This window comes from Eptesicus fuscus, chromosome 7 (genome assembly GCF_027574615.1).
Source record: "Eptesicus fuscus isolate TK198812 chromosome 7, DD_ASM_mEF_20220401, whole genome shotgun sequence".
Lineage (NCBI taxonomy): Eukaryota > Metazoa > Chordata > Mammalia > Chiroptera > Vespertilionidae > Eptesicus > Eptesicus fuscus.
Window position 1 is genome coordinate 53,735,970 of NC_072479.1, and position 21,541 is coordinate 53,757,510.

The following is a 21,541-nucleotide window of genomic DNA, read 5'->3' on the forward strand; positions in this document are numbered from 1 at the left end:
GGCGTCCCCTTGGGGTAGAGAGGAGCCACTTCCCGGGCTGAGAGGCGAGAAGGGAAAAGGTTCAGGGCGGCCTCCGGGGAGGGCGCCGGCCGGGGAGCAGCCCCCTCTCCCGGGCTCCCGCCGCCGCCGCCTCCGGGGAGGCTGCCGGGCTCGGCCCCGCGCCCGGCCGGCCGGCAGGGGTCGCTGCGCGGGCCGGGACCCAGGCGGCGGGAGGCGGCGGCCGCGGCGGCGGGAGGCGGGCGGAGGAGGCGGAGGAGGCGGGAGCTGAGCGGAGCGGGGCGGGCGGCGGCGGCGGGGCCCGAGCCCGAGAAGATGGCGGTGCGGAAGAAGGACGGCGGCCCCAACGTGAAGTACTACGAGGCCGCGGACACGGTGACCCAGTTCGACAACGTGCGGCTCTGGCTCGGCAAGAACTACAAGAAGGTACGCGGGCAGGGCCGGGGGCGGGACAAAGGGACCGGGCCCCGCAGCGCCCGGGCTCCTGCCCCCTCCGGCGGCCGCGGGCCCCGGTGCAGCCCCCGCGCGCCCTCCGGCCCGCGCCGCCCCGCAGCGCCCGGCCGCCGCGCTCCGGCCTCGGATCGCATCCCCCGCCTCCGCGGCTGCGCCCTCTGCTCCGCGTCTCCCTCCCCTGCTCCGCGGGCCCCGGTGCCAGCAGCCCACCCTCCTCTTTTCCGGGAGAGGCGGCGGGGGTCCCCCCGCCCCCGCGGCGTGCCCGCCCCAGTGCGCGCCCGAGCTCTCCACGGCCCAGGTGCCGGCCGGCCTGAGGCCTCCCTGGCGCTTTGTGCTCGTGCGGAGAGCAGGGGGGTCCGCAGCCGCGGAGCAGGCCCTCGGCCGCCCCATCAGCCCGGACGCGGCCCCCACCTGGAGATCACCTGTCTCTCCCGCCCGCCGCCCGCCAAGGGGCAGCGGAACCTCGGAGAGCCACGGGGTTGGAGTTCCTGGGCAGCGAGCCCTTCCCACGCCATTCCTCAGCTCCACAATGAAGTCACCCACCACCTGGCCTTGAATGGCCCGGGTTTGGGGTTCAGCGTCTAGGCCACGCTTTGTAGCCCTAGCCCCCCACCCCCTAACTGGAGATGATAAGGCCCTGAACAAAGGGTGGGAGAAGCCTTACCTGTCTCTTCCACGGAACCTCCTGCTGGGGTTGTCTTTGTCTCCGGGCCTGTTGAAAGGAAGACCTAAACATATGGCTTTTCTCCAGAGACAGCCAGCCTGTCTTCTCTCTGCTCCCGGAGAGGGGTCTCCCTGGCTGCCCTTCGGCGCCCGGTCCTTCCTGCCCAGCTTGGCAGCCTGTCAGAGTGCGATGAGGGGTTGGGGAGAACGCCCCTCTGGTCCTGGGCGGGAGCCTGTCCTGCTCGGGGCTCTGGGTCTGTGCCTTGTCTGCACCTCCGCCTGGGGCTCAGGTTCCCAGGTCCTACCTTTGACCTTTGGAAAGGGAGATCAATCTAGGGGCTTAGTCTCTAGCCCTGGGGAGATGGACAGCCCCTGACCTGGCTCAGCTTTCCAGCTCTTAGCTCGCTGTCACTTACCTTTTCCTTCAAGGATCTCTTTACACCTCCCACTGAGAAGGAGCACTCTGCTGTGTGATTAGGGTTGAGGAAACGGGGGTCAAAAGGTAAAGAGAAAGTTAGCCTGCTGGCTCAGTTCTAAATTAGAACAGAAGGCGAGGATGCTAGGCAGCATGGCATGGGGGGTTTTTAAGAATGCCCCGGGTTCCTTGTCTCAGCTAAGGTTTCCTCAGAAAAGACGGATGCGGTGGTGGCTGGTCCTTCCCCCCTCGGAGGGCATCCGTGCCCTGTTCCCAGCAGAAGCAGAGTGCACAAGCTCACTCTGTGCCCAGGCTGACCCGCTCCGTCTGTTTGCCAGACCTCACTTTCTTAAGCCACATGATATGGCGAGCCTTGGCCTTCCACAAAGTTGCCCCAAGAAATACACTGTTGTCTCACTTAGAGCCTCAGAGGTACTGCTTCCCTGGCCTGAACGCAAGGAGCCTTCAGAATTTTACAGCCCTCGGGGTAGAGATCCAATGTCAGGGTGTACCTGGGCTGGGGGGCACAGTTGCAACTTCCTGGTGAGGGGCGTAGAGGGTCTACCTCCCTTCTGCCATTTTCTTTATAGAAACTAGACGTGGGGGGGAAGAAGACACAATTTTCTCTGCCCCAGACGTTTCCAGAGCTCCTGGGGAAGAAATAGGGAAGTGGTGGACAGTTTATCCGGGGTCTACGTTTCTTTTCTTTCCCTCTTCCCCCAGTATATACAAGCCGAACCACCCACCAACAAGTCCCTGTCTAGCCTGGTTGTACAGTTGCTACAATTTCAGGAAGAAGTTTTTGGCAAACATGTCAGCAATGCACCGCTCACTAAACTGCCGGTGAGTGCAAAATCCAGGGGATGGATCCTCAAAACTGGGGAAGGCGTTGTTTTGTTGTTTTGTTTTTTAGGGGGAGGGTTTTTTTTGTAAATTTCATAATTTTTGAAATTTGGGTAATTTTTTACCATCCCTGCCCCTGGTCAGGACATTGATGCGTTGGCCTAGTCCCCAGTTTACCGTTCCCTTTGTCTTAGTGATACTTTGTGCAACAGGTTATTTCAGAGCGTGTGAGCTCAGTGCACGAAACTCCCGTGGCATGGCTAGAAGGGGCTGAGGTTTTGATTTGCACGGGCTTGTGTTCGAATCCTGGCTCTGTGACTTGGCCAAGCAATTCACACCCTTTACATCTCGGCTCCTTCGTCTCTCGATAGGATTAACATGACTACACTGTGGCCATTCTGTAATGGCCAGTGAGGCAACCCAGTAAGTGCTTGGCACAGAGTGGGGCTTTGTGAATTTTCGTTTCTTTCTCCCCCCCTCTTCTAGGCTACATGATACAGTGGCACAGGGGTTAAAGAATTCCGGCTTTGAGAGGGAGATCACTTTAGCATGGGATTTTGTGAAAGGATTAAGTAATAAGAGAATTTAGGATGTAACTCTTACATGCTTCTTCCCTGTCTCAATTTTGTAGATCAAATGTTTCCTAGATTTCAAAGCAGGAGGCTCCCTGTGCCACATACTTGCAGCTGCCTACAAATTCAAGAGTGACCAGGGATGGTGAGATGCCCTCTCTTGATGCTTTTTATATGTTGTTTAGAGGGACTTTCCTGGGGTAAATTTTTCCTCGGGGTCTTTCTGGGGTGGCAGAGCTTAAGTAGACATTTTTATGACTCTCTTACTTCGATAGGTCAGTAGGCCTGACTTGCTAGGTCAGAAATATGGCTGGGAGTCAGAGCCAAAATAGTCTCCAAGACTGAGTATGTGTGTACGCACCAGTGTGTGTATGGCAGAGGAAAAGGGGTTCTTAGGTTGGCACCTCAAACTTTGCTTTGTCCTTTGGACTCAGTACAGAGTGAGTTGAGATCAGTAAACCCCAGATTCTGGACAATAGCCGTGAACGGGATTGCCTCCTAGTTTCCCATGTTAAGAAGTCACGTACCCTAACCTGATCCCCCGACCTCCGCTATACCGCTCACTGGATTATTGCCTCTTCACAAGGCGGCGTTACGACTTCCAGAACCCATCCCGCATGGACCGCAACGTGGAAATGTTCATGACCATCGAGAAGTCCTTGGTGCAGGTACTGGTCAGGAACCTGCCCCCCTTTCATCTCCCTTCCCTCAGCAGGAATCCAAACACCCCCCCGTAATCTCACTCCATCTACTTCTCCCCACAGAATAATTGCCTGTCTCGACCAAACATTTTTCTGTGCCCCGAAATTGAACCGAAACTGCTAGGGAAATTAAAGGACATTATCAAGAGACACCAGGTGAGTGGGCGGGTCAGGAGAGGTTTTGGAAACCCCATGACCCTTTTCCCGATGTTTCCATTCAATCAACAGCCCCGAGGGGCCGTGTCTTCTGCTGCAGAGGTGCCTCCACCTCCTTGGAAAATGACTGGACTGGAAGCCTTGGGCCACGCTTTCTCTGCCCGCTCCTCCCCTGTCCCAGTCTGGACAGGTTTGGGTCACTGTTCCCAGAGACTGTGTTGGTCGGGGGAAAGCTTTTCCTTCCCCTGAACTAGCGCTGGCCTGAGTGCAGAGAGATGAAATCTTTACCCTTTGGAGCTCTAGCTTAGCAAGCAGACGTCATTGCTAAAGACACACCGTCACCTTTACAGTTCCCATGTGTAGGTTATTTATTCGGAGAGGTTATCTGTAGCAGTTTTTTTTTGTTTGTTTGTTTGTTTGTTTTTATTGATTTCAGAGAAGAAGGAAGAGGGAGAGAGATAGAAACATCCATGATGAGAATCGTTGATCGGCTGCCTCCTGCATGCACCCCACTGGGGATCGAGCCCGCAACCAGGCACGTGCCCTTGACCGGAATCGAACCTGGGACCCTTCAGTCTGCCGGCCAACGCTCCATCCACAGAGCCAAACCGGCTAGGGCTGTAGCAGTTTTGTGTTTTTTTTAATATATTTTATTGATTTTTTTACAGAGAGGAAGGGAGAGGGACAGAGAGTTAGAAACATCGATGAAAGAGAGACATCGATCAGCTGCCTCCTGCACACCCCCCACTGGGGATGTGTCCGTAACCAAGGTACATGCCCTTGACCGGAATCGAACCCGGAACCCTTCAGTCCGCAGGCCGACGCTCTATCCACTGAGCCAAACCGGTTTCGGTTGTAGCAGTTTTTAATTATTTGACTTTTCTTCATTATTAGCACAATCCCAGCTATTTCCCTCCTCCATTCACCTAGTGTGTGCTTAGTAGAGAGGGCCACTCACTTTAGTACCATTCTGAGCAAAATATGATTAGGAAGGCAGATGTGGGGTTAAATCTTATTTGGGCTTATTTATACTGATGAGTGATTTAGAGGGGAGTACATTTTCCTCCTTTTTTGTGCCATCCAGGGAACAGTCACTGAGGATAGGAACAGCGCGTCCCATGTTGTGTATCCAGTCCCAGGGAACCTGGAAGAAGGTGAGACGGCTTTCCTGGGCACCTCAGAGAATGGCTTGGGCTAGGAGGTGGAGGACTGCTCAGATCCCATGCGGTGCCTGGGCTTCTCTCTCCTTTCAACCCTAAACTCTCCTACCGTCTTACATTCCTGTTTACAGGTCCTCTGCTGCACAGGAGTTGTATACAGAGTTACTTTTTTGTACCCCATTAGCTTATATCTCTCCCTGCTCTGTCTCTATCCCCAGAGGAATGGGTACGGCCAGTCATGAAGAGGGATAAGCAGGTTCTTCTGCACTGGGGCTATTATCCTGACAGGTGAGGATGGGTTTGGGACAGGTATGAGCACAAGAACCAGGCTGAGAAGTGCTAGAACGTCTAGCAAAGCAGCAGGGAGTGATTTGGAGATGTGTGTGTGTGTGTATATATATATATATATATATATATTTTTTTTTTTTTCCTTCACTTTATTATCTTTAGGGGTTATTTTAGGGTTGTTTTTTTAGGTTTGTTCATTTGTCCTCCTCTTTTCTATTATGTGAATCCCCTATTCGGGGGAGGTTGATATTTATTGGACCAGACTTAGGCTAAAAGAATTGGGGCTTTACATGCAAAATGGTTATTCTAGTATAATTTTTGATAAGTAAATATTAGAAACAATCTAATTGTTTAATGGTGAGGAAATGTTTCAGCCAATTTATATATCTATTTAGTGGGCTACTATACAGCTTTTACTTATTTTTAAATATGTTTTTATCGATTTTTAGAGAGAGAGGAAGGGAGAGGGATACAGAGATAGAAACATCAATGAGAGAAACCGAATTGGCTGCTTCCTGCATGCCCCCCACTGGGAATTGAGCCCGAAACCCGGGCATGTGCCCTGACTGGGAATCTAACCAGGGATCTCCTGGTTCATGGGTGGACACTCAACCACCGAGTCACACTGGCAGGGCTATACAGCTTTAAATTGATAGAAATAACATGGATAATTTGTTAAATGAATATTAACTGCAAAAAGTAGAATATAAAACAACTTCAGTATCATTGCAATTATGTTAAAACAAATTTGTACTGAAAAAAGTTACTGGCCTAGCTGGCATGGCTCAGGGGTTGACCATCAACCTATGAACCAAGAGGTCACGGTTCAGTTTCTGGTCAGGACACATGCCCAGGTCAGGCTCACCGCCTCCCTTCTCCCATGCAGGAGGCAGCCAATCGGTGATTCTCTCTCCCTCTTCTTTTCACTCTGAAATCAATAAAAAAAAATAAAAAAATAAAAATATATATATATATTAAAGTTACTGGGAAAAAGCATATACTGAATGTCGCAGGTAGTTGTGTTAGGGTGATCCTTTTTTATTGAAATATTTTGTAATTGTTTTTATTACTTTATAAAGAAAAGATCCCAGTATTAACTGGGGAAATAATTATACCAAAATAATAACCCAGCAACACAGAGCTTTTTATACATGGAAAAGGTAAAAGATCTCCACTTTTTTTTCCACAACTCTATCTTGTTGATTCTCTGCTTCACGATGCATTTCCCATGGCAGTTACGACACGTGGATCCCAGCCAGTGAAATCGAAGCGTCGGTGGAAGATGCTCCGACTCCCGAGAAGCCTAGGAAGGTGAGCTGCCCTGTTCCCGCTGCCCCAGAAAAGCGGTGCCAGCACCGGGCACGCTTCGGAGCGGAAGCAGCAGCATCTGAGCCCTGGGCTTTCTGACAGGCCCGGACGGAGCTCTGGCTTCTAGGCTTCAGCACAGTCTGCCTCTGTCCTTAGGTTCATGCGAAGTGGATCCTGGACACGGACACCTTCAATGAATGGATGAACGAGGAAGACTATGAAGTAAATGATGACAAAAACCCCGTCTCCCGCCGAAAGAAGATTTCAGCCAAGACATTGACAGATGAGGTGAAATTTCCTCTTCTTTCTTCTTGGAGCCACTAGCATAAGTTTTGGAATAAGTCTTCACTGGGGATTATTGACTGACATTTGTCCCAATTCCCCAACCTGAAGGTGAACAGCCCAGATTCAGATCGACGGGACAAGAAGGGGGGGAACTATAAGAAGAGGAAGCGCTCCCCCTCTCCTTCACCAACCCCAGAAGCTAAGAAGAAAAATGCTAAGAAAGGGTATGCCAGCCCCTAGCCTCCCCCACCTTCACTGATCTCTCCAAACCTTCCCATGACCACCCGACCCTAGACCTCCTCCTCTTTAGCTGCCTCGTTGTTAGTTCTAGTCCCAGCCACTAGTAAACTCAAAGAGAGCTTTATCTCCAGATGAAAGCCTGGGCCACTTCCCATTATTCTGAGGTGATTGGTTTCTGTTTTTGCTCAGTTCTGCCCCTTGAGGTTCTCTCTTGCTTCCTGTCCCTTGAACTTGAACTTCCAGGGACTCCTTATCCAAGGATGACTAGGTTCTCTTTCACTCCCTTTCCTTCCCAGTCCCTCAACACCTTACACCAAGTCCAAGCGTGGCCACAGAGAGGAGGAGCAAGAAGACCTAACAAAGGACATGGATGAGCCCTCACCGGTCCCCAACGTAGAAGAGGTGACATTGCCCAAAACAGGTATGGGCTGGGCCTAGCTCCTGGCCTGCCTGCCCCGCCCCTACTCTTTCAAACCCCCTGAGCGGCTGATTTCCTAGGCCCAGTCCCAGGTCTAGAGGTTCTTTCCATCACCATGGACCATCCTCTAACTTCACATCCATAACTACTAGTAACTTGTGGACTGTGCTTAGTGCTTGACAGTAGTTGTCTCCATATTCTGTTTTTTTGTTTTTTGATTGATCGATTTTAGAGAGAGAGAAACATCAATTATTTTCCACTTACTTACGCATTCATTATTTGATTCCTGTATGTGCCCTGACCGAGAATCAAACCCACAACCTTAGCATATCGGGTTGATGCCTTAACCAACTGAGCAAACCCCGTCAGTAAAATATATCTGAGCACAAGTTACATACATGAACTGTTACACCGCTCCTTTTAGAACATTATAAAACACATGCAGGCATTATCTAAGAATGGGAAAGGGAAAGGATAAGATTAAAAGACGAATGTAAAGAGAAATTCTGATATTCTCTGGCTGAATTCTAGTGGACCATCTTGGGCATCCTGTGTGAGAACCTCACTTTGGAGACGCTGCTCTTCAGTACTGTTATAATCTGCGTTCTGGAGACTAGTCCCAGATAGATTTCAGGAGGGGAGTAAAGAGGGCCACGAGAGAGGAGTTGTGGCTCCCACCCCCTAATCGATCAGAGCAGCTCTCCTCTCTCCGTGTTTTCTCCTGAGCTTTCGTGTATGAATTCAGTTGAGGAAAGTGTCCTCTGCTTTCAAAATATTTAAGATCCGGGGGAGGGTGGGTGGGTGGGAAGAGAGCAACCAAAGAACTTGTATGCATTTATGCTGAACCCGTGGGCACAGACAATGGGGTGGTGAAGGGCAGGGGGCGGGGAAGGCGGGGAGGGGCTAGAAGAGGTCAATGGTGGAAAAGGGGGGCCGGATGGAATACTTTCAACAATGAAGATTTTTCTTTTAAAGCAAGGGAAAAAAAATAACATTTAAGATCCAGCCATTTCTCTGTAGAGGGATTTCGTCAGGCTCTGTCTCACTTTATTAAGAACTTACAGCCCTGGTGGATGTGGCTCAGTTGGTTGAGTGTTGTCTCATGCACTGAGAGGTCACCAGTTCAATTCCTTGTCGGGGCACATGCTCGGATTGGGAACTTGATCCCCAATTGATTTTGTGTTCTCACATTGATGTTTCTCTCTCCCTCTCCCTTCCTCTCTCTCTCTCTCAAATCAATAAAGACTTTTTTTTTTTTAAAGGAACTTACACATAGATGGATATAAGGGCCTGAAAGACAAATGATATATGAATATCCATTGAGTAGAAAATGCTTCTCTATAGAAAAAAGTTAAATGAATTTTTGGTTGGGAAGAGGGCAAAATGGCAAGTGAGTTTCCAAACCTAGACTGATTGTGGCTGAAGGAAGTTACTGCGTTTTGTGATCAGAAGGAGAAAGTTTTTGGAGAAAATGAGATCTTTAGAACTCAGCAGCGGCGAGGTGAGGGCCTGGTTAGGCAGAAGCTGTCTGATAAAATGTCTCTCTCTGGCAGTCAACACGAAGAAGGACTCGGAGTCGGCCCCGGTCAAAGGAGGCACCGTGACTGACTTGGGTAAGATAGGGAGCCTCGGGCAGGGCAGTCAGAGCCCAGTTCGGGGAGGCAGCTGCCACTTCCCCCAACCTGCCGGGGCTTCTCAGGAAGTAGGACTCTTCTCGGCCCCTCGGGAGGCTCCAGCCTTGTATCTCGCTGTCTCTCTTCCAGATGAACAGGAGGATGAGAGCATGGAGACCACGGGCAAGGTAGAGCCAGTTTAGGGGGCCCTGCCCTCCCATGTGGTTCTGATTATAAAGTCCCTCTGCCCAGACCTTTCCCCCCGTGGACTACGTCTGCCTGTTGCTCACAACTGACCCTTCCCAGTCCTGGGGCCCATTACTGTTCAGCCCACACCCATCTTCAGGGCCCACATTCCTGGGGTGCGGGAGAAGCAGGGGGTGCTAGGGGCAAGATGAGAATGCTGAGTGTCCAGCAGCCTCCGTGTTCATAGGATGAGGATGAAAACAGTACGGGGAACAAGGGGGAGCAGACCAAGAACCCGGACCTGCATGAGGACAATGTGACTGAACAGACCCACCACATCATCATTCCCAGCTACGCAGCCTGGTTTGATTATAATAGGTATTATTGCTCCAGCTTCTCACTAAACCCTTTTCTCCCTGCCTCCTGGGGTCAACACGTTGTTCCTTCTCCTGCCGCTAAATAAGTTATTTCTTCCTCAGTCAGCTAGACCGGGGTACACTTCCGTTTTAGGGGAGCCCTGGGAGGAAGTTCTCCCCAAGCATCTGATTCCTTCCTGCTGTCTCCAGCTGTTTGCCTGCCTCCCCTTCTAGGCTTTTCCTCTCTTTGGGGCTCCATTGCTCCACTAGTGCCTTCTGAATGCACCGCCTTCTCTTGCAGTGTCCATGCCATTGAGCGGCGGGCTCTTCCTGAGTTCTTCAACGGCAAGAACAAGTCCAAGACTCCAGAAATGTAAGGACATCTCGGCTCATGGATCTCTCTCTCTCCCTGTCCCATTCACTCTTCCTGATCCAGCAACATCCTGTTTAGCAACCATTTCTTGAGTTCTTCCATGAGCCAGGCACTTGGTGCAAGGCTCACCAAGACATGATCGCTGCCCCCAGCCCAGCACCTGACCACGCAACATGCTCTCTAGGATTTGCCCAGTGGCCATCAGCCTGCTCTTCTGTGCAAAACAACTACCTGCTCCAGTTCCTCCATTTCTCTTAACAGGGTACAGAGCCTTTCAACCCACAGTTACTGATGTTGTCCAAAATGCAAATCTCCCTAGCATAGCTTTGATAAAATGTCAGTGGCTGTTACCAGGCTGGTCCCTAAGAGTAGGTTTTGATAGATAAACGAGAGGGAAAACTATTAAGACCCACGTCTGTGAATTAAGGGATGGAGAAAGCTCTCTGGAGAGAAGTGTTAGGTCAAGTGCGGGCTTGGGGCTCAGAAGTCCTCACCTCCTTCAGGGTGTTGCCTCCGGCCAAACTTGGTTGGCTTTGGGTGAGACTTGGCAAGCCTCTCTGGTTAGAGATGCTCCGGGATCACTATCATGATGAGATGGTGAGCCTGAGTGCTGAGCCACGGCTCCCTGAGAACCCGGCGGGCTTGCTTCCCATCTGTTCCTCCGCTTCCCCTCGGGGCCGTCTTCCTTCCTGCAGCAGGTCTGCTTCGCTCCTCTTTGGGGACAGCAGCGTGTGGAGAAGCCTCGCTCTCTCCGGGGGAAAAGGAAGTAGTGACCAGGTGACATGTGATCAACATGATTTGCAGGCAGGGTTGGAACTAGAACTGTTCCACACTTTGCACTTTTTTTTTTTATAATATATTTTATTGATTTTTTACAGAGAGGAAGGGAGAGGGATAGAGAGCCAGAAACATCGATGATGAGAGAAACATCGACCAGCTGCCTCCTGCACACCCCCCACCGGGGATGTGCCCGCAACCAATGTACATGCCCTTGACCGGAATCGAACCTGGGACCCCTCAGTCGGCAGACCGACACTCTATCCACTGAGCCAAACCGGTTTCGGCACTCTTTTTTTTTTTTTTTAATAGTTATGTTTTATTTTTTTATCTGGAAAGAAATCAAATTTACCAGGAAGAGAGAATCATAGATTTTTAGATCTGGAAGAAAGCTTATAAGTTGCATAGTTCTCATCACATTAAAAACTAACAACCTTGAGGCCTTTCAAGATGATGTGACTGGCAAAGGAAGGGCACAAAGCTGTTTTTTTGGTGGCGAAGCAGTATTTGAAATCGTGTGTCCTAACTTACACTTTGCACTTTTGGCAGAAAATAGTAAATGATGATGATTGCCTACCTTTATTGAGAGCTTACTGTCTCCCAGGCACATCCTACAGACGGTGACTAATTTAATCTCCACATCAGCTTTAGAGGAAGGTTATTATCATCTCCACTTTACTGATTAGGAAACTGAGGTTTAGAGGGGCTAAGTTATGTGCTTAAAGTCAGACAGCTAGTAAGTAGTAAAACCGAGATCTGAATCCTTTAGTCTAGGTCATGGTCTCAAACTTTACACTATACTATACAACAGCTATCTATCATTTTTCAAGCTGTACTAGACCTTCACAGACCTTTCTAAGCTTCAACAGACACTTCAATTTATAGATGGGGAAACTGGGAGGCAAAAATTTAAGTGTCTTGCCCGAGGCCATCATGGTAGAACTGGGATTTTAGCTTTTCCACATTCAAAACATACTCTTTGCTGACTAGTAGGATACATGGATTTGGACCTCCCTCTACCATATGCATTTGGAAATAAGGACTTCTTGTTTTACCTTTTGATTCCTTATTTAAAAATTGGGTGAATCAACTTCAAGGACAGCCAAGGACATAATTTGCTTAACTAGAACCCCATCAAGGAAAACGCCAGCACTGCTTGAGCCCCTGGCGCCTAGCACATAGTAGCCCCACGTTGTTCACTGAGTCAAATTGTCGACTCCTTTCATCTTGTCACACAGGAGGAGTCATTTGCTCCTTTATCACTTTCCTACCCATCAGCTGGCAACAGACATTTATTTTTCTACCTCATTGTTCTCTCTCCTTCTAAGCTACCTGGCCTATCGAAACTTCATGATTGACACTTACCGGCTGAACCCCCAAGAGTATCTCACCTCTACCGCCTGCCGCAGGAACCTGGCAGGTGATGTCTGTGCCATCATGAGGTGGGTTCTGCAGCTGAGAGGAAGGGGTATGTCAGGATGTCTGCCCACAGATGTCTCTTGGCAGAAATAGAGATGCCAGCAAGGAACACAGGGGTATGAGCAGGAAAAAACACCTCTAGAGAGAGGTGAGGTGAGGTTCGGGTTCGGGGTGGGAGGGACTTGAGGGAATGGCAGTGGTACCCCTCGAAGTGTGGAAGAAAGGAGAGAGTCCTGTTTCGATGTCACTGGCTGTCCAGGAGGAGATGTTGAGCAGGTGGATGACTGTGAAGAGAGGTCCTGACTGGAGATGTAGACTTGGCATTTAGGTGGTGGGAGGAGAAGAGATGTCCCAGGAAGGAGAATGAGCAGAAAAGAGGGCGGGAGAGGGAGCTTTGGGCCACCTCTGCCCTCAGCTCTCCTCGTGCAGCTTTCTGGTTGCCCGTGACCCTGTTTCTGTCTCTCTCCTCCCAGGGTCCACGCCTTCCTAGAGCAGTGGGGTCTTATAAACTACCAGGTGGATGCTGAGAGTCGACCAACCCCAATGGGACCTCCACCCACCTCTCACTTCCACGTCTTAGCGGACACGCCCTCAGGGCTGGTGCCTCTGCAACCCAAGACCCCACAGGTAGGGTGAGGGGCGGTAGGGACCGGGGTAGGGTTGGGAGGGGCGTAAAACTGGGCTTCTTTGGACTTTTCTTTTTCTGGTTTTTAGGGTAATGGTTCAGGAGTGTTTTGAGGCTTCTTCCTTTTCCATGGGATGCACAGGGCGACGGGAATGAGTCCCAGGTGTTAGCAACCTCTCTCAGCCTCTGTACCTAAGACTGCGAGGACTTGCTGAGGGAGAAGAGATGCTCCTTGTCCTCGGAGCAGACAGACTGATGTAGGGGACGGAACAGATAGAGAAAAAAGGCTTAAAATTCAGCTGCATGGAATTTTTTAGCTTTGTCATGCTTCCAACATTTTTTCATTTTTGACTCATAATTATTATCACTTCCATTTTTCCACTTCCATTTCATACATTACAAAAATTAAGAGGAGAAAGGTTATGTGGCTTGCCCAAGGTCACTGAGTACTAAATCTAGAACTAGAACCTAATTGTCCAGCTCCTAAGAAAATCTGTAAAGACATATGTGAATACAAGTGGATATCATGCCAACTACAAACCTAATTAGCCATTAAGGGAACATGGAACAGTGGCATGAATGCCCCAGAGCTGCGGACCACCCAGGATTTGGTCTTGAGGCCTCTAGGGCCTTGGCCTGGTGTTCCCTGCCCAGCTTCCATGACGTCAAGCTCTGTCCCCCAGGGCCGCCAGGTTGATGCTGATACCAAGGCTGGGCGCAAGGGCAAAGAGCTGGATGACCTGGTGCCAGAGACCGCTAAGGGCAAGCCAGAGCTGGTAGGTGGGGCGTAGACCCTGCTGGGCTTCTTATTTGCCCCTTTATTTGGGGGCCCCTGCCCGGGAAGGAGAGATGAGAACAGAGGAGCTACAGCAGTGAGGGAGGAAGTCCCGCCCAGGGGTGTCCCTGACTTTGGGAAGAAAGCTCCTTCTGTCTGTTTCTATCTCTCTCTCTCTGTCTTTCTGTTTCTATCTTTCTCTCTCTGCCCCTGGCTCCTGGTGGTCATTTGTACTCACCTCTTTCTCTCCCTCCACAAATAGCAGACCTCTGCTTCCCAACAAATGCTCAACTTCCCTGACAAAGGCAAAGAGAAACCGACAGACATGCAGAACTTTGGGCTACGCACAGACATGTACACAAAGAAGAACGTTCCCTCCAAGGTATGGAAGTGTGGGGTGACTCGGCCCGAGCGCCCTCACTCCCCAGAGGTCGCGGCCCCTCTGGTTGACGCCCCGTCTCTCCCCTGCAGAGCAAAGCTGCGGCCAGTGCCACGCGGGAGTGGACGGAGCAGGAGACCCTGCTGCTGCTGGAGGTAATTGGGGCGAGGAAAGGAGAGGCCTGCGCAGCGAAGTGGCCGGGCGCCTGCGCACTCGCGAGCGGGGCCACGTGATCTTGCCCTCAGTCTCTCTCCTTCCCGATGCCTGTCGCACCTGCCCTAGGCAACAGCTCCAGGCCAGAGATTTGGGCCATTTCCTTAACGCCATATCCTTTCTTAGTGCTACTTGGAAGTTCCTTTTGGACCCAGCAGAGTACACAAATACCACAAACAGAGAGCTTTGAAGCCAGCTATCCTTAGTAAGATGGGGGGAGTTGATCTTCAAGGAAAGTGGCTAAGTAAGCGAAGTTGTGTCTCCACCACCACCACCAGGCTCTGGAAATGTACAAAGACGACTGGAACAAAGTGTCTGAGCATGTGGGAAGCCGCACGCAGGACGAGTGCATCTTGCATTTTCTTCGTCTTCCCATTGAAGACCCGTACCTGGAGGACTCGGAGGCCTCTCTGGGCCCCCTGGCCTACCAGCCCATCCCTTTCAGTCAGTCAGGCAACCCCGTCATGAGCACTGTTGCCTTCCTGGCCTCCGTCGTCGATCCGCGAGTCGCCTCTGCTGCTGCAAAGTCGGCTCTAGGTAATGTGGAGGGTTCCTGGCCTTCTTGGTTTTCGTTGGTTTGTTTAAATATATTTTTATTGATTTTAGAGAGGAAAGGAGAGGGAGAGAGAGAGAGAATCATCAGTGATGAGAGCGAATCATTGATCGGCTGCCTCCTTCACGCCCTCAACTGGGGATTGAGCCCACAACCAGGCATGTACCCTGACCAGGAATTGAACCCTGACCTCCTGGTTTATAAGTTGACGCTCAACCACTGAGCCACACCAGCTGGGCTTAGTTTTCGTTTGAAGGACTAGTTACTCAGACCTTGAGACCCTCTCAAGTACGGCTGCCTTATTGGCCTTGTCTTCTGCTGGCATCAGCTCAGGCACCAGTCTGGCTCCATGCTGGTCTGGACGGAGAGATGGGATTTCACCGGGGTGGCCAGAACTGCCTGCCTCCCGCCCCCACTCCCATCCTCATCCTCTCTGGATCTTGCAGAGGAGTTCTCTAAAATGAAGGAGGAGGTACCCACCGCCTTGGTGGAGGCCCATGTTCGGAAAGTGGAGGAAGCAGCCAAAGTGACAGGCAGGGCAGACCCAGCCTTCGGTCTGGAAAGCAGTGGAATTGCCGGAACCACCTCTGATGAGCCCGAGCGCATTGGTAAGGCTGGCAAGCTCCCAGAATTCTCCCCTCCCCCTGGCTTCCCTGTGCCATCCCTGCTTCGGTCGGCCTCAGAGCACAAGGCGAATGGGAGATTGGTGGGGGTTTTGTTTTCCCCAGGACTTTACCTGAGGGACTATGGCTCCCTATTGATGCTCTCACTAAGATTTTGGCCAGGAGAGGGGCTGGGGAAGAGTGCTGTAGAGACAGACTCTGTATCAGCCACTTCCCGTTTCCTCTTCCCACGGGCCCAGAGGAGAGCGGGACTGACGAGGCGCGGGCGGAGGGCCAGGCCGCAGAGGAGAAGAAGGAGCCCAAGGTATAGCTGGATTGACCTGGGCTGGGGAGCTGGGGTGGGGTGGCAGCATGGTGATGGGGAGCTGGCTTAGTCCAGCTCAGGCAAGAGATGGCTAGGCTTCTCCTGGAGCCAAACTACCTCCCAAGTAAGAGGTGTAAATTCATTTCCCAGTCCAGACCCTGTGTGAGAAGCAGTCACCCTGATATCCTCTACTTTTCTTTCCCTGGGGCTTCAGGAACCCCGAGAAGGAGTTGGGGCCGTGGAGGAAGAAGCAAAAGAGAAGACTAGCGAGGCTCCCAAGAAGGACGAAGAGAAAGGGAAAGAAGGCGACAGCGAGAAGGAGTCCGAGAAGAGTGACGGGGACCCCATCGGTGAGCCTCCCAGCACAGCAGGGTGGTTCAGTTCAGGGAGCGAAGGGAGGGGCCGTGGGACTAACAGCCCTGTGCCTGGCCCAGTTGACCCTGAGAAGGACAAGGAGCCAAAGGAGGGGCAGGAGGAAGTGCTGAAGGAAGTGGTGGAGTCGGAGGGGGAGAGGAAGACCAAGGTGGAGAGGGACATCGGTGAGGGCAATCTCTCCACCGCTGCTGCCGCTGCGCTGGCCGCCGCCGCTGTGAAGGCCAAGGTGAGGGCCCAGAAAACCCAAGGGGGAGGTGCCCCTTCTCTGACCTCACTTCACCTGGAGGAAATCCTTCCTTATCCCTTGAATAACGCTGCCCATTTCCTTTTTCTTTGATCCTAAGAGGGAGGGTTGGTCATCACTGTTCTAAGTTTTTTTAAGCTTTGATTATTTGATTAGAGGCCCGGTGAGGTCCCTCGGCCTGGCCTGCGCCCTCTCGCAATCTGGGACTCCTCAGGGGATGTCGGACTGCCGGTTACGGCCCGATCCCTGCAGGCCAGGCCGAGAGACCCCACTGTTACATGAATCTGTGCACTGGACCTCTGGTGTGCATATAAGATCTTTGATTAATTTCTTCCTGCCCTCCCTCCTCCCCCTTTCCCTCTGAGATTCATCAGGCTGTTCCATGTTTCCATGCTTGTACGTTGAGCATCTGCCCCTGGTGGTCATTGCACGTCATAGCTACTGGTCAAATAGTCGAATGGTTGCTTAGGTTTTTATTTATATAGATTATTTGACTTTGTCTTATCCTTTGCCACACTTGATTTTTCTTCATGTTCTCTTAAAAATATCAAGCCTGTTTTACGCTCTGGGCTGTGACCACAGCAAGTTGTTTCTTTTTTTTTTTTTTTTTTAGCAAGTTGTTTCTTAAAACCTGCTACCTTTCTCTGCCCCGGAATGTCTTCCACTGGGTCTTCCCACTGACATGCCTTCCACCCCTCCTTCCCTAGCACTTGGCTGCTGTTGAGGAGAGGAAAATCAAATCTCTGGTGGCCCTGCTAGTGGAGACCCAGATGAAAAAGTTGGAGATCAAACTCCGGCACTTTGAGGAGCTGGAGACGATCATGGACCGGGAGCGAGAAGCAGTGAGTAATGTTCCCTAGGGGTTCAGCAGAGCCCAGGGGCCCCACCTCGATGCTGAGCTGTGCCTCAGTTGAGGACGGGCAGTGGGGAGAGGAGAGCAGCAGAGCAGAAAGCCTGAGATGGACAGGGCTCCAAAGCAAGAGTGGAACAGCCCAAGCCAGGGCGGGGGAGCCAGCCCCAGGCAGTTAAGGACAAGTGGCCACAGGGGAAGCCTGGAGGCTGCGGTGCCCACAGTGTCAGCTCCTCCACGGGGCAGAGATCCTAGTTGGTTTCTGATCAGCATCTCCAGGTCCTTGAACAGTGCTTGGCCCATAGTAAACTCTCAGTAAGTATTTATTGAGGGATTGAACAAATTTAAGGCATGATGAGAGGGTAGAGGCTTCAGATCCAGGAGATGGACTTGAAAAGGGGATGGGATAGGTAAGCTATAGACCACTTTGTCTTTGAGAAGTTGTAAAAAGAAAGAGAAGAGCCCTAGCCTGTTTGGCTCATTGGATAGAGCGTCGGTCCTGGGTTCAATTCTAGTCAAGGGCATATGCCTGGGTTGCTGGCTCAGTCCACAGGAGGTAGTCAATCAGTGATTGTCTCTCATCATTGATGTTTCTATCTCTCTCTCCCTCTCCCTTTCTCTCTGAAATAAATAAAAATATTTTAAAAAGAAAAGAAAGAGAAGACAGGGCCCCTGCCCTCAGAGAATTTACAGTTTAATTAGAGTCATCAAATATATATGGTATGGAGACATAAAAAAACAGTTAATGCTTAAAGTACCTGACAAATTCAAATTAAGAGATTTCAAATCAAGTATGTAAGTCCTGAGGCGATAACAGAATCAAGGCCAAAAGCTCAGAGGCTAGTGAATTGATCTGAGATGGCTCCCTAAGAATGATGAGTTTTTAGCCAATTTTTAAGGAAGAAAAGAACATGAATTGACAGGAGGACTGGAAAGGTTTTCCAAATTTATGACAAGTGCAAAGCTCTGGAGCTGAAATCAGCAAGGGCTATCCCCAGATTAACACCGTTGCAATGAGAAGCTGTGTGGGCAGTGAGAAGATGGGGGGGGGGGGGGGGGCGCTGAAGCCCTGACTTAGTTTTGATGTGGGAACCACCGGAATGAGAGGCTGGGTTTGTCAGAAAATAAAGCAGGGGGAAGGTGCTTGCTTTGGGGTCTTCTGAACACGGGTGACAGTACTCAATTGGCACCGGCAGCTGGAGTATCAGAGGCAGCAGCTCCTGGCCGACAGGCAAGCCTTCCACATGGAGCAGCTGAAGTATGCGGAGATGAGGGCTCGGCAGCAGCACTTCCAACAAATGCACCAGCAGCAGCAGCAGCCACCACCAGCCCTGCCCCCAGGCTCCCAGCCCATCCCACCTACAGGCGCTGCTGGGCCACCCACAGTCCATGGCTTGGCTATGGCTCCGGCCTCTGTGGCCCCTGCTCCTGCTAGCAGTGGGGTCCCTCCTGGAAGCTTGGGCCCCTCTGAACAGATTGGGCAGACAGGGTCAACTGCAGGGCCACAGCAGCAACAACCAGCCGGAGCCCCCCAACCTGGGGCAGTCCCACCAGGGGTACCACCCCCTGGACCCCATGGTAAGTGATGGGTTCTTGAACTCTTGCTGACCAGAGCGATCCAGGTGGACGTTCCAGGTCACCTTGGAGGGGACACGTGGTAGGATTGGAGATTGGATTGGCCTCGGTTTCTTCTGCTGGGCCCACCTCGGCTATATCCTTAAGCCGGCAGGGGTCTTTCCCCAAACCCAGATCTTCAGAGTTTTGCTCCAAGGATTTACTACTAATTCTAGTGTCAGGAAAAGGGAAGGTGGTGCCTGGGAGTGGCTAGATCATCCTCCCTATAAAAGTGAGTTGATACGTGAGATTTTCTGTCTCTGATCATCTGGATCTCTCTTCTCTATTCCCAGGCCCCTCACCGTTCCCCAACCAACAAACTCCTCCCTCAATGATGCCAGGGGCAGTGCCGGGCAGCGGGCACCCAGGCGTGGCGGGTAATGCTCCTTTGGGTTTGCCTTTCGGCATGCCGCCTCCTCCTCCTCCTGCTCCATCCATCATCCCATTTGGTAGTCTAGCCGACTCCATCAGTATTAACCTCCCCCCTCCTCCTAACCTGCATGGGCATCACCACCATCTCCCGTTCGCCCCGGGCACTCTCCCCCCACCTAACCTGCCTGTGTCCATGGCGAACCCTCTACATCCTAACCTGCCGGCGACCACCACCATGCCATCTTCCTTGCCTCTCGGGCCGGGGCTCGGATCCGCCGCAGCCCAGAGCCCTGCCATTGTGGCAGCTGTTCAGGGCAACCTCCTGCCCAGTGCCAGCCCACTGCCAGGTGAGAAGGGTCCTGGACGGGAGAAGGGTGCGGGGGAGGGGTCCACACGGGGAGAGGAGGGCAGGGGGAAGGGCTCAGGTACTCGGTGAGCGCTCTGGTAAAATTAGAACACAGGAGGAAGGGCCTCTCTGGCTGCCCTCCACCATCCCCCGGCCTGGCAGCTGCCACCTCTGGGATGACGTTGGGGCCCTTCTCTGGTGGGTCACGGAGGAGTCCTGTGGCAGAGCATCTCAGCTGTAAACTTGGAAAGCAGCTACCTGAGTGCATGATGATTGGCACCCCCTTTGCTTGTCCCCATCATGCTCAGATGCCCATTTAGGGTTCCCGTGGGGGCAGGAGGAGGATCTCAGGTCTGTCACTTTTCCCAGTGGGAGGTGGGAGAGGTTGGGAAAGGAAGTTGTATGTTGTGGGTACCTCATTCATCTACCCACCCATTGCACGCCTTGCCCAGTTCTGTTTGTCCGTGGTGCCCTCTCTCCTGCTCACCCTAGCTGATTCATCTTCCCTTTCTCCACAGACCCAGGCACCCCCTTGCCTCCAGACCCCACAGCCCCGAGCCCAGGCACGGTCACCCCTGTGCCACCTCCACAGTGAGGAGCCAGCCAGACATCTCTCCCTCACCCCCCATGAAGATCAAGGTTCCAGGACAGCCCTCCCCCACCACTGGGACTCTTCCCAGCTGGAGAGTTCATCACTACGTAAGGAAAGCACTTGCTGCCCCTCCACAGCCCCCACCAAAGCCCCTGTCAGGGGCTTGCATTTTTATATCGGATTATTCAAGGACTTCTGTTTAAAAGATCTTTCTAATGTCTGGGAGGAAGGATAGGATGGGGATGTGCCCTCACAGGAAGGACTGGGGGAAGGTATTTATACAAGGTTCTAATTAATCACTTCTAAGGGTACACCCCTCAAAACGACTGCATTTTTTATGGATGAAAAAAATTAAGCCCTTTTAAAGAAAAGTGATTTTTTTTTTAAGCTGCATTGGAGCTCCCTCCCCCATTAAAAAAAAATCCAACTTTTACATTTCTTGGTGGAGGGAGGTGACCGTTTTAGGAAAGGATAATTAACATTCTGGAGAGAGCTCTGGGGATAAAATAGGGTGCAGAACCTGTCTCCTCCAGCCCCTCAGTAGTAACTAAGACAACTCAGAACCCCCTCAGCCACCCCACCCCGTTTATCCCTGCTAATCTCTCCTGCTGCTTCCTCAGTGTTGCTGTTTAGGCCACCCCAGCTCAGCCAATGACCTGTTTCCCTCTGAATGTCAGTTTGTGTGTGTTTAAGTCAGCGATGTAGTTGATGTCCGAGTACGTGTATTTGGTGGGGAAACCTGTTTTTGGAGATTCCTATGGTAGACACAGAGGAAGAGGGCATTCGGGGCTCCTCTTCCTCCCTGGGCTGTCTCAGTGGGCTCCTAGGAGACCTGGAGAAGGAAGGCAGCCAGAAGATGGAAAGTTTTAAAAACCTGAAATTTTCAAAAAGCACTTAAGCACCTCTTCCTATGACTCAGTGGATCATCCCCATAACCTCCTCCCTCCTCTACCGAGACCATCAGAACCTTGACTGGTAGCTAGGGTTTCCCTGGGATTTGGAGACAGTGGGGTAGGGGTGCCCAATCTAGGTTAGTGCTGACCCCCAGCTTGCAGCTCAGCTCAGCTCCCCAGATTCCAGTGCCTCACATACCAGCTCTCCCCTCTTCATCCTCTATGTGCAGGCAAATGTGATTCCAGGCTCCCCACCAGGCCCTAGTCCCGCCCACCAGGCCCTTTGTTCCTCACGTTCCCATGTTTCTTCTCCTCTGCGTCTTGGCACCTTCCTTCTGTTCAAAAGTTTTCTGTAAATTTTCTCTTTTTTTCTTTCTTTTTCTTTTTTATAAATTAATTTGCTTTCAGTTTTATCTTGTGGATGCCTTCTGTGTTCTCTGACCTGTGGCTGTCAGGTAGTGGGGTCGGGCTGGGGCATCATTGCTGGAGTTCTTCCCTGGGGCCTTCGTTCACTTAGGCCAGAGAGGCACTGGGCCTCTCTCCCGCAGCCAAAGGCAGCT

At 51.7% G+C, this 21,541-nt stretch overlaps 1 protein-coding gene across 6 annotated transcripts; it reads left to right on the top strand.

Moving 5' to 3' along the window:
* The first annotated feature begins 285 nt into the window (after positions 1–285).
* SMARCC2 (SWI/SNF related, matrix associated, actin dependent regulator of chromatin subfamily c member 2) lies at positions 286–21,388 on the top strand. Of its 6 annotated transcripts, none has more exons than XM_008148626.3 (29): positions 286–423; positions 2,252–2,371; positions 3,003–3,088; positions 3,530–3,611; positions 3,708–3,800; positions 4,885–4,954; positions 5,179–5,248; positions 6,484–6,559; positions 6,713–6,844; positions 6,950–7,065; positions 7,378–7,502; positions 9,053–9,112; positions 9,263–9,300; positions 9,546–9,676; positions 9,956–10,027; positions 12,133–12,246; positions 12,697–12,850; positions 13,532–13,624; positions 13,886–14,005; positions 14,095–14,157; positions 14,494–14,752; positions 15,215–15,376; positions 15,631–15,695; positions 15,910–16,045; positions 16,130–16,296; positions 17,022–17,156; positions 18,361–18,742; positions 19,072–19,497; positions 20,015–21,388. In XM_008148626.3, exons 1-29 carry the CDS (start codon positions 313–315, stop codon positions 20,089–20,091), a joined length of 3,735 nt encoding a protein of 1,244 aa, XP_008146848.2. In that variant the 5' UTR covers positions 286–312; the 3' UTR covers positions 20,092–21,388. The 6 variants fall into 6 exon arrangements, with proteins under 6 accessions (XP_008146848.2, XP_008146853.2, XP_054574944.1 ...); XM_008148631.3 differs by having other exon boundaries at positions 298–423; positions 19,072–19,155; XM_054718969.1 differs by having other exon boundaries at positions 298–423; positions 13,889–14,005.
* Positions 21,389–21,541: the final 153 nt, after the last annotated feature.

Excerpts from the sequence above, each read along its gene's own strand:
- SMARCC2 (XM_008148626.3), top strand. The coding sequence starts at position 313 with ATGGCGGTGCGGAAGAAGGACGGCGGCCCCAACGTGAAGTACTACGAG. Across the intron at positions 4,955-5,178 it reads CCCAGGGAACCTGGAAGAAG|AGGAATGGGTACGGCCAGTC; the intron begins GTGAGACGGCTT and ends CTCTATCCCCAG. Across the intron at positions 15,377-15,630 it reads TGATGAGCCCGAGCGCATTG|AGGAGAGCGGGACTGACGAG; the intron begins GTAAGGCTGGCA and ends CCACGGGCCCAG.